This window comes from Arachis hypogaea, chromosome 15 (genome assembly GCF_003086295.3).
Source record: "Arachis hypogaea cultivar Tifrunner chromosome 15, arahy.Tifrunner.gnm2.J5K5, whole genome shotgun sequence".
Taxonomy (NCBI): Eukaryota; Viridiplantae; Streptophyta; class Magnoliopsida; order Fabales; family Fabaceae; genus Arachis; species Arachis hypogaea.
In genome coordinates, this window is record NC_092050.1 from 39,256,244 (window position 1) to 39,274,196 (window position 17,953).

General features: G+C 35.7%; 1 protein-coding gene across 1 annotated transcript; it reads left to right on the plus strand.

The window, feature by feature from the left end:
- Positions 1-13,985: 13,985 nt before the first annotated feature.
- LOC112748333 (uncharacterized) lies at positions 13,986-16,265 on the plus strand. The gene has a single exon (XM_025796553.1). It carries the CDS (start codon positions 13,986-13,988, stop codon positions 16,263-16,265), a length of 2,280 nt encoding a protein of 759 aa, XP_025652338.1.
- Positions 16,266-17,953: the final 1,688 nt, after the last annotated feature.

Consider the following 17,953-nt stretch of genomic DNA (forward strand, 5'->3'; position numbering starts at 1 on the left):
CCCTACAGAGTAGAAAAGGCAGAGCCATATGGAGTTTTTCACCTGCGTCATCCTTCAAGCTCCAAATTCATGAAGGTCAATGGACATCGCCTAAAGCTTTATCATGGAGAGAAGATTAAGGATCACAAAGAACTAGAGGTCTTCCTCTTAGAAGACCCACCAACAGAAGCAGAATGAGCTTGAAGAACGTCCAACTTAAGGACATAAAAGCAAAGTAATAGGTGGGAGACAATCCACCATGGTATGATCGTTCCGTTTCAATCTTAATTTTGTTTCATTTTATTTTACTTTATTTTCTTAAGTGACTCTTCTCATAATATCTGCATATAGTCTGCATTAGCATTTGCATTCTGCATATAAAAAAAAATTTGGCACACGACGCACAAGCGTCGCTGACACGTCTGCGTCATAAGTGCATTCCAAACAAGGAAGAAAAGAAGCAGAAAGTCACGTGGGAGCGTGGCTAGAGGCGTGTCTTAGGCACAAACATGCCCACGTGAACGCGTCCCTGACGCGTCCGCGTCATTTAAAAAAATAGCCTCCCACGTGTGCGCGTCGACCATGCGCATGCGTGACCCTGCAAAATCGACGTAAAGAAGTATATGGCAGAGAGCTATGATGGAGTGGGGCTGGAATGGCGCTGGAAGCACAAACCTCATCACGTGCACGCGTCACCCATGCGTACGCGTCATTTCTCAAAATTAGGCTGTTCACGCGTGCGCGTCACCCACGCGCACGCGTCACCAAGAATTTTTTGCAATATGCGAACGAAACAGAGAGTTGCGCGTGCGCGAGGCTAAACTCGCGCCAATAGCATAAATCAGGTCACGCGTGCGCGTCACCCACGCGTCCACGTAATCTGAAAATCGCGCCAACCGTGCGAACGCGTGCTCCACGCGTCCGCGTCACCTGCGCCGCACAGCTTATCCAGATCAGCGCCAGATATCTTATCTTTTCTTCCCCAATCCTAATCTTTTCTTTTCCTTCCTATTTCTTTCTTCTTCCTTCTTTCTTCTTTATTCCTTCTTACTTTTTACTTTCCCCCTTCTTTTTCACATCCATTATCAAGGTTCTTTTCTTTTCTTCTTCCCTTTTTACTTTTCCATTACTATTCTTACTTTTATTTAAGTTTTCTTCTTCTTTTTCTTTTTACTCTCATTAGCTATGTTTTATTTTTTCTTTCTTTTTCTTTTTCTTTTAATTGGTGTTAGAAATTTTATTGGGTGAATATTTTCTTCTATATTTTGCTTGTGAGTTATTAAGGAATTGTTTGACAATTAATATTACTTCTTAAGGGTTGTTTGCATGTTCAAATTTAATACTTTTAATAAAATATTTACCATGCATGCTAAGTGTTTGTAAAAAAGTCTGTATGGCATTGTGCACTATTTTTAAATTATTCTACTACTCTAATGCCTGTTTTTCACAAAAACCCTTTTCATATATTATTGATTGAATATAATTGTCAATACAAACGGGTTGTTAGTTTGAAAAAGTTGATAATCAAATTGGACAATTAATGCTTGATCTATGCTACTCATGCCTTTGCCAGCATGCCAATAAACATCTTGCATCTACTTGCCATAACATGCACTTGCTATATTTTCATTGATGAACTTCTCACATGTAGTCGCGACCATGTGTTAATGACATCCTTCTTTACCGTGCATTGATTATCACTTATACTATCCTCTTTCTTGCTCGAACCCTTAGCTTTACATATTACTTTCCTTTTCCTTTTCAGGATGGCCACCAAGAAAGGTAAAGAGAAAGCTACTCCCAAACCACGAGCAAGGAAAGGAACAAAAAGAGCACTAGCTGCAGAGCCATCTTCAACAGCAGTAAAACCCTCAACAAAGAGAATCAAGAGGATCATCAAGGTTGATGAAAAAGAAAAAGCCTTTCCAGCAAAGGACACTTCGCAGTTCACTAACCGCTACTGTGAGCAGATGTTCCCCATCCTGGATGAGAGAAACTATAACAATGAGTACCTTCTCATCCTCCCAACCCACATTATTGAATTTGTTGAGCTCCGCATTGAGCAAAGACAATGGGGATTTCTATGGAGACAACCACGACAAGTTAACCTTTCACGGGTAGTTGAATTCTACTCCAATTTTCACATGCCAACCATGCAGTCTGTCTATGTCCATCAGAAGCAAGTCCCCATAACTGAAGAAGCCATTCAGCAAGCTTTAGATCTTCCGCCTACTTCAGAAGGATTAGACGCATACCAAAAAGCCTATTTCAAGCGCTAGACATACCAATTTAACTGGGACGCTGTTCTCATAGTTATAGCACAACCTGGCAGCAGATGGATCTATGGATACCATCGATCCCGCCCTAAGGGAATATTGGCTTCAGTACTCACCTTAGAGGCTCAAGTATGGGCATATATTATGTCCCATTACGTCTTTCCGAGCACTCACGAGTCCTCCTTCACTGCAGACATGGCGGTTCTACTCTGGTGTGTCCTTACAGACCAGCACCTCAATTTATCAAGACACATTCGGCATGCTATGGGACACGTACAGATTGCGGGCAACCTACCTTTTCCCGCCTTGGTTTCAGATCTAGTCTCAGCAGCCAGAGTCTCCTACAGAGCTGGGCACACCAAGGCCATGATTCCATGGGATGATCAGTACGTCCCCAACGGGAAGTATATCAGACCTCCAGCAGCCACTATCAACCGGAGCACAGAACCAATGGAAGATATTCCTTCTCCTACCACATCACAAACACCTTCAACAAACCAACTGCTCCATCAGATAATTGAGAAATTGGACCGGCTTGATCGGCAAGGAAAGCAAAGAGAGCGCCATAACAAGCGTAGATTTACATACCTCAAGGAGCTACTTGTTGGTAACCACCCACCTGAAGAAAACCCACACACCCCGAATTCCACTTCATTTACAAGCACAGGGAGCCATGACGGTCCCGATTATGGAGATGCTGCTACCAGCCCCCTTTGTTCCAAACTGATGGCAACGAGGATGGTGCCAAGCTTTAAGTGTGGGGAGGTCGGTCAGTACCTGACTTCCGGAGGTAACTGCTCTTTCTTAAACACCAATAAATTATTTTTCTTTTGTTTAGGATAGGATAAATTACATAGTAATAGGTTATTTGCATGCATGTTCTATTTGGTTGAAGAACAATAAGTTTCTTTTTAAGACCCTATTTTTGAAAAATTCACTAATTTAAATCAAAACTTTTTGTGATAAACTTGCTTGAAGATTGTATTTGGAACATAGTTTAAAGTTAAGAACACACAACCCAGTGAGAATTGAGCTTAATTACATGGTTACATTATTTAACCATAATATTTTATTCTTGTGTGTTTGCTTCTTTATGATTGTAATCTATATTTTGTTCCATCCTATATGTCCAATGTTTAATGTGTTATATGCATGCATATGATTGAGGCCATTATTTTATTAGCTCACTTATCCCAAATAGCCTACCCCTCCATTCACCTTTGTTAGCCACTTTGAGCCTTTTTATCCCATTTGTTCTAAATTTTACCACATCACTAGCCTTAAGCAGAAAAATAAATTAAATACCCCAAATTGAATCTTTGGCTAGCTTAAGATAGAGATTGTGTATCAATTAAGTATGGGAAAACTGTGGGAACATGGGTTAACAAGGGAATATGTCATGTTTTTACAATGATGAATTAATTGGGAATTTGGGTACCTACTCATGTGAAACTAGAAAAAAAATTATAACTCTATGTGCATTGATAAAAGTTATGTTTACTTTTACTTTAAAAAAAACTAAAATATTCAAGTAATTAAGTAAATAAATAAATTAATAAGGGGACAAATTACCCAAATGTTAAGTTAAAAGATCAATGCATATGTGATACAAGTTAAAGAGAAAAGTTGATGCATGAGTATGTAATGTAAAAGTGAAAATTTTGGGTAGCTGAGCATGATTCTAAAAGTACAAAGAGTGTATGTAGAGGTAAGAGCTTAGGTTGATCAAGGATTCAATTTATAGCTCACTTAGCTATATATATACCCTCACCTTTACCTTGGCGCCATTACAACATTGAAAAGACCTCATGATGTTTGCATTGGTACATTGAATACTTGTTGATTGGTTAGGTGAAGAACAAAATCTAAAAAGTATGACTAGAGAAGAGTAGAGTGATTACCCTATACACTTGAGTGATTAGAGTGCACATATACTATTAGTGAAGGTTCAATGCTTAATTCTATGTTCCCTGCTTTCATGAGCTGTCTTCCTACAAGTTTACTTGTTTCTACTGTATAGTTTGAATTAGTGGAATTTGAGTTATTTTTGTCTTGAAGAACTTATCTATTTTTAACCAAGTAGGCAAAAATTATCTTAGCATATAGTTGCATTCATATACATAGGTTGCATTGCATTGCATGAGTCTTAATTTTCCCTACTCATTTATTTTATCTCCTTAAGCTAAGCATGAGGACATGCTAATGTTTAAGTGTGGGGAGATTGATAAACCACTATTTTATGGTTTATCTTGGGTTTAATTGAGTAGTTTTCATCAAGCCTTTACCCACTTATTCATATGATTTGCATGATTTTATAATCCCTTCCTAATATTGTTTTATGATTGAAAACTTGCTTCCTAGAGATCTTTAATTAGTATATTTTAATTCTCCTTTATACCATTCGATGCCGTGATCCGTGTGTTAAGTGTTTCAGGCTTTATAGGGCAGGAATGGCTTAGAAAATAGAGAAGAAACTTGCAAAAATGGAAGAAACACAAGAAACTAAGGAGATGACCAGTGAGAACCGACGTGCACGCATGGCTCACACGAGCGCGCGGAATGGAGAAATTCACAGCGACGTGTGCGCGTGCCTGACGCGTACACGTGGATTGGAGTATGCACAAAAGATGCACACGCGTGGACGACGCGTACGCGTGACAAGGAAATTCGCCAAATGACGCGCACGCGTGACTGACTCGTACGCGTGACAAGCGCAATTTGCAGAATTAACAGAAAATGCTGGGGGTGATTTCGGGCCGCATTTGACCCAATTTTCGGCCCAGAAACACATAATAAAGCCAAGGAACATGCAGAGACTCAGGGGATATATGGAGACACATTCACATATTCTCATTAGGATAGTTTTTAAGTTTTAGATTTGAATCTAGAGAGAAACTACTCTTCCTCTAAGTTTTCTTTACATTCATAGTTTGTTAGTTTTATGCTTTTGCTTTTGGATATTGAAGAGTCATCACCTCCGTTGAAGATACTATTCTAGTTTGTTTCATTACTTACTCTTTTATTTGTTCCATATTCTTAATTCTTGTTTAAAGTGGTAATTGGATTATTTTCATGGATTGTTAATGCAAAGGATTACTTTTACTTTTAATTAATTTTTAATCTCTATTTTATTTAATTTATTATGTCTCTTTTCTATTCCAAACTCCCAATAACGAAGATGGTATCCATGTCAATAGAGTAGATTCCCTACTTGACATGGGGATTGATTAAAAGGAGACACTTGAGTTGGAATGCTCAAGTGGTTAGTTAAATTGGAAGTTGTTAGCTAATTCTGTATTTACTAACGCTAGACCTTCCCAAGGGAGAGGACTAGGATTTGCGAATAACAGTTAGCTCAATCACTTCACTTTCCTTTATTTTGTAAGGGTTAACTAAGTGAAAATAACAACCTCTTTATACTACACTTGAGAAAATTCCAACAAGGATAGAACTTCTAATTAATCATTCCCCTAGTCAAGGCTTTTTATTTTCAATAATATAAATTTATTTTTATTTTCGTTGCACTAAATTACAATTGTCTATTTTCTGTTATTCAACTCTCAAAAATCTCTCGGAAACTCCTGATTAATAACTTAGCACCCTTTTCTAGCAACTCGTTGGGAGACGACCTGGGACTCATACTCCCAATATTTTTATTTTAAACTTTTTGTGACAACCTTTCTAAATTGATGAGGCAGATTTTTGCTAGTTAAGAGCTATACTTACAACGTTATTCTATTATATTATAATCTCTTAATTGATCTAACTTTTTCCACGCACCACCTTCTCTAACAACCTTCTTTACCAAAATACCCAATTTTTCTTCTTCTTCTACATCCAACACCACCACCCTTCTCCAACAACCCTCCTCACCATCATTTTTACTACCACCACCACCTCTTTTCCATATCATCAGACACGCTTGCTATCACCATAGAGAGTTCAAGTCCATCACCAAAACTCTAAGCCCTGAATCCACAATACCAATTCTTCTTCCAAGTCATCGGTCCAGAAGCAATGCGTTAACCTCCTCTCACTCCTCATAAAACTGCCATAATTTGTTGATTTATACTAGTTGTTCTTTCTTTGTCACTGAATTCATTATTATAGAAAATTATTCATGTAAGAACTGCAATTAATTAACCGGTTAATCAAGTAATTAATATTGTCCAAATTAGACTTTGAAAAGTTAGAGCGAGAGTTTGAGGATTTAAAGGTGATTTTTGGGCTCAGTAGGTTTTTCTGAGTCAGAAAATGTGCTTTCTGCGAAAAACCGTGAAAAACTGCAAACCGACAGTTGAACTGGTTGAACCGATTCAAGTCTGTCCGGTACCGCATGAGAAAAAGTGAAAACCAGCAAAAACCTTAGAAAAATATTAGAAATAGAAAACCGAGCGTTAATTTTAAAGGTTTGGCCCAAAGTTAAGCCAAACGGGCTAAAAATACTAACGGGTTGGACCGGACCCAAGTTGGGCCCAAGCCCAACATATATAAGCACTTAAGTGAACCTTTTTCACTCACAAAATACAACACACAGTAGAAAATAGAAAGGGGAGAGGGGGAAGATGAAGCATTATTCACGTGAAGAGCTATAGAGCTCCGATCGCCGCACCGTTTGCGGCTATGCGTTCTTCGTGAAGAGCTCTACAAAACCCATACAAGAAACTGGAGAGGTAACCACGAAATCTTTTCTATTCTTCTCTCCAAAATTTCAATTCATAGGGTTTGTGATTAAGTGAGTTTTTGTTATTTTGAATGTTTAGGTTTGCTCTAATCCTTACTTAGCCTTGGATTTTTGCTATTAAATCTATTGGAAAAGGTAAGGGCCACTAAACCCTTGTGAATTTATGTTTAATTGGAACCCTAGGTTGATTTGAGGTGATTTATATGCATATAGTTTGATTGTTGTGGCTTTGGGAGCTATTGGAACTTAATTGTGCTTATTGGAGTGGAATTGAAAGCTTGGATTTTGGTTGGGAGCTTGTTTGGGCTATATTGGAGTTTTGAAGCATATAGAGAATTGGCCAAGGTATGGTTTCGGTTTTCTCTATGTATTATATAATATTCATGGACACTTAGGCTAGTGACCCATAGGATAGGATTAGATTTGAATGGTTGATGAGTTGTTGGATGCTATTGTATGATAATGTATGATAAATTGATGATTTTTGAGTTTAATATTGATAATTGATAGTGGTATGATGAGGATGAATGATTTGTGAAGTTGGGGAGTGAATTATATTGATAAATGTGATATTGATGTTAATTGATTGGGAATATAATAATGAGGTATGATTATATGTGATATATCAATGTGGAGATTGAGGATGAGGAAAGGTGGAGAAATATGTGGTAAGCTTGGTGCAATATGCCATAGAGTGTTAATTTTGATGAGAATTGGTGTTTGGAATGGTTTAGTTGATTTTGGTTGTGGTGTATAAAGAAATTGAGGAAATTGTGATTTTTGGTTAAAAGTTGAATTTTTGTGAACTTCGTCTGATCATAACTTTTGCCTCGGTTTTCAAAATTGGTTGAAATTTTTTAGTATTAAAGATCTTTGAAAACCCTTTCAATAGATATAAAGTTTGTAAAATTTCTAATTTTATAGAAAAAGTTATGATCATTCAAAGTTGGTGTTAAAAATATGAAATTCTGCAAAGTTGCAGAATTCCATGATTTCTGATATGTGCGAGCGCACACCCTCGTGCGAACGCACACCCTGCGAAAAAGTTTGACCTGTGTGGACGTACACACCTATGTGCATGCACAGGTAGGGAAATGTGTTCTATTTGCAGTGCTAGCACAGTTTGTGTGCGCGCATATCTAAAGAAGAATTTCAACCTGTGCGGACGCACACGTCGGGAAGGCCAGTCTGTTGGGGTGCTGGCACAGGTTGTACGAGTGAACAGACCTTTTTAGTTTTGATACCTGTGCGTACGCACACCCCTGTGGGTACGCACACTTTTAAAAATTTTCCTAGGCATGCGCACGCATACCCCTGTGTGGACGCACACGTCCTGTTTCTCAAAATTTTCTTGTTTTTCAACTATTCTACCTTCCCAACAAGGTTGTAAGCCTCTATAACATCATTTTAAGACTTTTGGGCCTAGTTTTGAGTAATAGAACATGTGATATAACTTAAGGATTCTAGTACATAATTTTATGATGAATTAGAAAATGGAGGCCTAGGTTTCTGGCGTGCTGGGAATGGTTTAACGTTAGGTGAAGGATGACTGATATATGAGATGAGGAATGATGAATTGTTGATATTTGGAAACTGAGTTATGAAGGGGCAGTGGTTGAGATGACTCGCGGACTTTGAATGAGATGATGGATCCATGTATATTGAAAATGTTTTCTGAAAACCACTGAAATAATGTTTTTACTGAGATTATGAGACGCTATGCGCCCGGCAGGGATGGTGGTTAATCCCGCTTACGTTGAGATGTGAGGTCTGAGGCAAGAGTATCACGCTCACATCCCTTCGGATCTATAGAGCGTGCAGGCGCCAGTACCTGGACAGTGATCCGAGCACTATATCTCGGGGGTTCCCATATGAGAAATCTGAAAGGCGATGTCTCCATGGAGATGTGTCGGGTTGGCAGTTGAACCGACAATATGATATCACAGCCAGTAGGGCAGGCATTCATCATATGCATTTTCTATCTGTTTGTTTGCTTTGCCGACTTGTAATTGTATGCCTAAATGCACAACATGCCTATTTGCTTACTTGATCTACTTGCTTTATATGCTTTTACTTGTTAATTACTTGCATTGTCATTAATTGTACTTTCTACTGGGATTGAGGAGGTTCAGAAGGCGGTGGCGATGGGATCGCATGGAAGATAGGTTGGTGAAGGCTGTGGGACAGCGGTGTTTCGTTAGAATAGTTTTCCCCTAAGATAGAGTACCCTGTTTTGTTATGTTAAGGTTTATATGATTATGCTTATTTGTTTTAGAATGCTTAAGTTTGAATCTTGTGATGGATATGGAGCTTAGGATTGCCTTTAGCATCCCGGGGTCTTATATCCTACATCACTGGGCACTGTTACCATACTGAGAACCCCCGGTTCTCATACCATATCTTTGTTGTGTTTTTCAGATGCAGGTCGCAACCCACCTCGGTGAGTTGTTTTGGATGGTGACAGAAGTGAAGGATCTTGGATTTCTTTTGGAGTCTTTTTGGGTTTATCTTATTTATACATCTCTCCTTTTGTATTTTGTCTTTGCCTAGAGGCTTGTATTATGAGAGAAAAACTTGTATAAGCTATTTTTAAACTGTCAAGTTTTGTATGGTTCTGTATACTTGTATATGGCTAGCTAGCTTAAACTCCGCGAGCCGTGGCTAGTTTCCTATGATATTATATACTTATATTTTGTTGTATCTTACCTGTTTCTTGCGCCTTAAGCTAGTAGCTTCGTTAGTACGTTTTGGGCTTTTGAAACCATGTTTTTGAGCTATATCTTTCATCGGACTTCTAGATTATACTATTCCTTCTATATATATATATATATATTATGTATGAGTTTAGAACTGTCGTAATCTCTTATTAGCCTTGGCTTTACGACGCGAGGTAAAGTTTAGGCTAATTAGGGTGTTACAATTCACATTTACAGCTTCCTAGTTCCCACTAGGTGAGCCTTTACTTTGCAAAAAGATTATGTTTTTAACATTATACCCCACAAAAATAATTAATACCATAGTGTTAATGGAAAAATACAACTAATATCATGATGTCGTGGATCATGAAACTGCCGTTCTTCGCCATGTTTATCCATTCGCTCATGCACGCGCTAGCGCAAGAGCAGAAACGGTGACGATGGAACACGACGTCCTCCCTTGCTGGCATCGTCGCCACCTTCCTCTTTCCCTGTATCTCTCCCTTTAATTCTGGTATCATTGTTTCTGTTATGGAGATATCTCTCTCTTCGTTCCTCTATCTCTCATCTTGGTCTCTCTCCATCGCACTCTTGCTCCATGACAAACATAACGAAGGGAGTGGCAAGGAGGCGGCGATGCCGGACGGTGCCTTTCTCTCCTCCTTCTCGTGCTTCTTCCTCATGCTTCTCTCTCTCTCTTTTTCCAGTGACAATTTCTCTGTCTCTTTTTCTATTCTTTACTTATTTTTTCTTTTTAATTTTATAATTCTTTATTTGGGATAATTTAGTCCAAAATTTTAAGATTTAGCCAAAAAGAACGATTTTAAAATCAAATTAAATGTTCGGGATGAATTCAAGCAAAAAAAAATTAGGGATTGTTGAGTCAAGAATTGATTTGGTACCTTATGATAACAAACATGATTAACTATTCCTATTATAACTAACCATTATAATGAGCATTATAGGAATCAATCAAAGATGATATCAAGCCAAGTTAGGAAAGAATCTGCACAATCAAGACAGCAAGTAATGCACTCCAAAATCATATCCTATTCATAAGGAGCTGCTGCATTCGAACTTGAGAAGTAAAGAAGGAAATATCTTCTCTTTAATGCCAACAACCATAAGCATAATTGGTGTAACGGTTAATTTTGTGAAAAAAAAATTATAACAACCTTGAAGAAGAGTATGTCAATCTCTATATAAGAAGAATGAAGACAAGGAAGAAGACAATCATTGAAGTAATATCAAATTTGATACACAAACTTATTCCTTTGTCATATTGAATGTGTTCTTATTCTCTTGTTTTTAGAATTAAAATCAATTTGAAAAAAAAAAGAGCAAAGAGAGGAGTTCATACAAAAGCCAATATTCAATTTGTTTGAGTGTTGGTATTCAAAAGTGTGCTAGTCAGAGTACATTTGGCTTTCTTTAACTAGGTTGGGTTAGCACTTAGGTGATTTACTAAATTTGGAATAACTTAGATAGTTTACAAGAGTGTGAGTCTCTTAGAATTGGTGATTGTAATTTATCTTGATTATAGTAAAAATTTTACCATTGTTGTAGTAGAGACTGGACGTAGGTCATCATGGCCGAACCAAAATATATCAAGGCGTCACTCTTCTCCTTCTCTCTTTTCTTCACTCTTTCAATTCTGTTATGCACTTACGAGACAAAACCAAAAATAATTTCCTAAAATCAGATTTATGGATAACTTATTTATTCAAGTCTAAAAGCGGTTTCTTGATTTGATTCAACCCCCCTTCTTAACTCACTTGGAACCTTCGGGGACGATTTTGATTTTCAGATTAAACTCTAGGGACCAAAATCATATTTAACCCTTTTATTTATGATATATTTTTTAATAAAAATATTATAAGACATTTAGTCTTAAAAAAGATTTAAAACATTCGAAGGAATTGTTTTGGATTTTTAAAAATTTTTAGGACTGTTTTGAGATTTTTAAAATTTTTTTGAGACTATTTTGTATTTCACTCTGAAAGACTGAGTTGTTCAGCTCACACACATGAACACTTAATGACCACATGTGCAAGTTAATATTTTATGTCAATAGTCAGTTAGTCATGTTAGTGATTAACAAAAAAAAATTGTATTATCTAATGAAAATAAACGTTGAGAACTGTTTTATATATTTTAAAATCTTAGAATTGATCTGAATAATTACTCTTAATATATTTATAATTATTTTTGTGTCATTGTTATTGTCAGACTTAGATTATCTATTTAAACCCTTCTTTAACGAAAAATAAAAGATCTTTGTGTATCTGCATATGTTTAAGACATTATTTAATCTTAAAAAAAATATTATATGTATATTAAAAATTAATCATTAATTAATTAGTATATATTTTATATTTTATTATATATTTTGTATAAATGAAAATTTTGTTCGAAAAAAAATTTGGATTTTCTAAATTTTAAATTTTTATTTTAGGGGACAAAATGTGATCTCTCACCCTTTAATGATTTCTCTTTCATATTTTTTCTTGGTTCTACTTATGAAATAAATAGTGAGAGATCACACTTTATCCTCTAAAGTGAAATTCAAAATTTAGAGGATCCATACAAAAAAGTTCTATTTCTAGTAGTGTTTAGTGATCAATTTTTATTATATACATAATATGCCTGTTAATTTTAATACCTCATTTCATTAAAAGAATTAAAATATACTAACAAGTAACAACTACATGAAATTTCAAAGCTCCTATTATTAGAGGAAGTGAAAAATCAAATCTGTCTGTTTTTTTCCGGACGAAATCAAACCTGTCTCAACATGCAGTCTAACAGGAAAAGGATAGATAGTTGTTTTTTTTTTTCGATAAAAAGTTGGCCTTTCCTACACATTATTAAAGCAAAGAAAAGGCCCATGGACCAAACTTCATGCCTAAACAAATAATGTTCTACACCAAACTCAGATATATCAAACTTGAACCATGGACTTCGATTAAAATTAGAACCACGGACAAAAACGAGAGGATTTCCAATTCCCTGCTATTTCATATCTTCGAACTTCGAGCGTTTGAGGAAGAGGAGTAATCGATGCGTCTGTGTTATAGCTACGTTGGGATTCTGAGTTCATGGTTCAATAGCCTTGTCCAATAACAACCTGATATTTGTTTGGACTGTTCCTATTTTCTAGTCATAATATTCTTAAATTATTACAAAGAATAGAGTAGTATTGATCCTTTCAATTGTTAGTAACTATTACCAGAGATAGCATTGGATTGATATTTTATTGTATTGTCTTTTTTTTTTTTTGTTTAATTTTATTGTTCCATTTTATTATGTTGAATTTTTTTATTTAAAAATTATTTTTAAAAGATTTTAAAAATATCTTAACGTTGAATTTGTTTTAATTTTGTTCTAGTATTTTAAATATGTTTAAATTATATCCTTAGATATTATTATCGTTAATAAAGATGCTAACATAATAAATAATAATTATATGCTGAAATATTACTAATATATAGCAACGTTGGTTGGTATAAAATTATTATATCATATGTTGTCTCACTTAAAAATATAATTAAAACCAGGGGCGCAGGTAGGTATAAACAAAGGGGGGCAATGGCCCCCCCAAATTTTAGCTTTTATTCAAAAAAAAAAAAAAAAGTTTGATCCCCTTTTTTTTATTTCTCAGCCCCCCTTCTATTTTTGTTCTATCTTTTCCAACCTCCCTCCCCCTCTCACTTTTAATTTCTACAAAACCCAGCCCAATAGTCCATTCCCTATCCCCTTTTCTATTTCCCAATCCTTATTCCTTTTTTATTTTCCAACGTCACTAATCAGTTCCCAATTCCCTTTTTTTATTTTTCAACAACAACCGGTCTCTTCCTCTCCCTCTTTTTCCACCTTGGCTTTCAAAAAATTTAGGTAACAACTTTTCCTATTCTTCTTCTTCTTTATCTCTTTAATCTTTTTATCTTTTACAATTTTACCTTTTTAACTCTTATTTTTTTTTGTTTTTTGCAGATTAAAAAAAAGAGAGTAGTTTAACAAGTGATTTTTCACTCCTCTTTCTCAAAAAAGGTTCTATTTTTATTCTTTTTTATATATTTAGTTATTTACTTAATTAGTTAATTTATTATTATTTGTTAATTAAGTTTATGTTATTATATGTTAGTTTGTATATTTAGTTTTTTTATTAGTTAACTATTTAATTATAATTTTATATTATTTATACTAGGATGTTAGTATTATTGTTCTGAATTTTAATATTTTATTTTAAATTGAAATATAATTTTTATATTTTATAAAGATTTAGACTGTAATTTATACTTTTTGCTAAATATATTTTAAATTATAGGAACTTATTTGGCCATTTGAATTATGAGTAAGTTCAAAACCATTGATACATTTTTTAAAAGAAAAGATCAAGAGAATGAAGATGCTTCTACTATTACTACTCCAATACTTGAGGGGTCATCAAATTTCATTACTTCAAGTTCTTCATTGAATAGCTCAAAGCGTCCACGACTTCTTCCAAATCAACTGGATGTTTTTCGTTTGGAAAGAGATCCTGGAATGCGACCAATGATTTGGAAGTTTCCTCCAAATAAAAGAGATGAAATCCGTCGGGCTTATATTAAAGTTGGGCCAAATCAGCCAATTCTTGATAATTATCCATTTTCTGGTGATAAAAGTCATCGTCGCTTTCAAGCTTCATGGTTTAAATTGTTCCCATCTTGGTTAGAATATTCTATAGAAGATGATGCTATATATTGTTTTCCGTGCTTTCTTTTTGCTAAGGAACCTTCAATCAATACGGGTTCAAATGCTTTTATTGAGAATGGTTTCAGGAATTGGAAGAAAGTAAATAGTGGAAAAGAATGTGCTCTTTTGAATCACATTGGCAAAGGTCCTAACTCATTCCATCATAAGGTGCTGAAATCATGTGATGATTTGATGAAACAATCACAACATATTGACAGACTTCTTCATAAGCAAACATCAGAAGAGATTGAAAAGAATCGAATTCGACTAGGAGCATCTATAGATTGCATTAGATGGTTGACATTTCAAGGTTGTGCATACAGAGGACATGATGAAAGCCAAAGTTCAAGCAACAGAGGTAACTTTTTGGAAATGTTAAAATTTTTGGGATCTTACAATGAAAGAGTGAAACAGAATGTTTTGGAAAATGCTCCAAAAAATGCTAAGTATACTTCAAATGATGTCCAAAAAGAAATTCTACATATTCTTGCTACTAAGGTGAGAAATTCAATTAGAGAAGAGATTGGAGATGCCAAATTTTGTATTATTGTTGATGAAGCTAGAGATGAATCTAAAAAGGAGCAAATGGCCATTGTTTTGAGATTTGTTACTCTAGATGGTTTTGTTAAAGAGAGATTTTTTGATCTTGTGCATGTCACTGATACTTGTGCAACAACTTTAAAGAAAGAATTGATTTCTGTCCTTTCTCATTATAATCTCCAAGTTGAAAATATTAGGGGTCAAGGGTATGATGGTGCTAGCAACATGCGGGGTGAGTGGAATGGTTTGCAAGCTTTATTTCTTAAAGATTCTCCACAAGCATACTATGTGCATTGTTTTGCTCATAGGTTACAATTAGCATTGGTGGCAGCTTCAAGAGAGGTACTTCAAATTCATGAATTTTTTACTCAATTAAACTCTATTGTCACTATTGTTAGTGCTTCTTCAAAAAGACATGATCAATTACAAGAAGCTCAAGCAATTGAAAATGCAAACTTGGTTGCTCAAAATGAATTAGAAACAGGCAAAGGTGCGAATCAAATAAGCACTTTACAAAGAGCTGGGGATACTCGATGGAGCTCTCACTTTAATTCTATTTGCAGTTTGGTAAAAATGTTTACTGCTACCAATATTGTTCTCAATAATATCATTGAAGACGGGACAACTTATGCACAAAGAGGTGAGGCTTATGGTGTTAGTAAAATATTATTGTCATTTGAATTTGTTTTCACTTTGCACTTGATGAAAGAGATTATGGGAATCACTAATGTTCTTTGCCAAGCACTGCAACAACAATCTCAAGATATTCTTAATGCAATGCATATTGTTTCTACATCAAAGTTACTTCTTCAACAATTAAGAGATGGTGGATGGTGCAATTTTCTTGCAAATGTTAAAGATTTTTGTGAAAAACATGAAATTGAAGTCCCTAATATGAGTGCACAATATGTTTTTGGAAGAGGTCGATCTCGTCAACCAAGTGTGACAGTTGAGCATCATTATCGAATAGATGTATTCTTGGCAACAATTGACTCTCAAATACAAGAGTTGAATAGTAGATTTAATGAGCAAACAATAGAGCTTTTGACTTTGAGTTGTGCTTTGGATCCTAAGGACAATTTCAAATCATTCAATATTGAAGAAATCAGCAAGTTAGCAGAGAAGTTTTATCCCCTTGACTTTCCTTCTAATGAGCTAAATATTTTGAAATCTCAGTTGCAACATTATCAGCATGATATACCAAATCATTTGAAAGGCATTGGTACACTTTCTGAATTGTGCAACAAGTTGCAAGAAACGGGAAAATCAAGAACTTATCACATGGTTGATAGATTAATACGTCTTGTTTTGACTCTACCAGTGTCTACAGCAACAACAGAAAGTGTAACAGCCTAACTACCAGAGCTCACACTTCCGGCTGCGCGACTCTGATAGCTCGGACATTACGACGACACTTATACTATTTAATACTAAAATATGAGCCTGTTTAAAACTTTAAACCGTGATACCGCTCCCAAAAATACTTTCGTTCGATAACGTACATCTATAAATACCATACAACTTGCAACAACTCATAAAGAGTACATCCATATATATATACATAAATACATATAAATAACTTTACAAGCATTAACCAATACAATTCCTATCCCTCTTACAGATTATATCAAGATAAAGGCGAGGGTACAATAAACCATAACTAAAACAATACAGAGCATCACAACAACAATTAAATAAGCTCTTCGTAACTTCTGCGCCCATATCCTGAAAGGGGAAAAATGTAGGGGGGTGAGAACATCATCCTCGAAAGGGTTCTCAGTAGAGGGTTTTTGGGAATTACTGTAATAGGATACATGAAGATAAACCGTACCAGTGATTAATAACCGTCTTATGCCTCTTTTCAAAAACAACGGTTTACAATAAAAGAGGAAATCGGAAATCTTTTCTGAAAGAGGAACAGTTCAATTCTCAAAAACTCAAAAGCCTTTCAAAACGGTTTATCTATGCTGAACCAAAATAGCCTTTCATATTTTATTCCAAACCAGAAACACAAAACCAAAATCAACCATCGGTTCATCTCATTCCAACCACGGCCCTAGGCCCAAACAATCCAACCATCAACCAATCACCACAGTCCAACAGAGTCCCAGTAGCAAACACAAATAGGAAGATGCAAACACAAACAAACAGTTATTACAAGTAGAACAATTAGCAATTAATCACATAGGCAAACCAAGTATAATATGCACACCCAAACAATGTCACATAAATGCATATGATGCATGCCTGTCCCTAGTGGCTGATGATATCATCTGTCGGTTATAGAGCCAACCCGACAAGTCCTGGTAGCTAACCATTGGACTGTCCCTCTGTCGTGCATCCCCAACTCGAGTTATACTCATCATAAACTTGATCATAATCATGATCCATATCCATCACCCTCACTGGTGAATATTTATGGGGGCGAGCTCATCCGGGCCTTTCACAGTGCCCGGCCACACTTACGACATAGGGTCAACAGAGTATCAAGTCTCAACCTGGAGCACGTGGTGGCTAGCCACTGCTACTACCCAGGGAAACTCGTATCTCAGATAGTGGAAGTGCAACATTCACATTTATCAATGATTCAGCATAAACATGCAATCAATCTCATCCATGGATCAACATCCATCTCAGCCATCCGGCTCACGGTTCATTCTAGAACCAGCCAATATTCATATCATACACAGCCATTCCGGCTCACGGTTCAATCCAGAACCAATCAATATGTATAAACATACACAGCCATTCCGGCTCTCAATAAAACAACACTTCCACATTCAAAATCATCAATTTCATGAAATCGGCATTTAAGCCATAAATCATTTTCTCGACTCATTTCACTTTGAAATCAAGTTTCAACTCTTTTCAGCCTTGGCTTTAAAGATCTCATTTCTCAAATCATCTCAGGCTCATAAGCCACTTTTACTCAAGGTAAATTCTCCTTTCAAAACAATGCCACTCTCGGCATCCTCTTTCCAAAACTTCCATAATCATGGCAAGTTAAAAGCCTCTTTAAGATATTCAAAATCACCCATCCAACA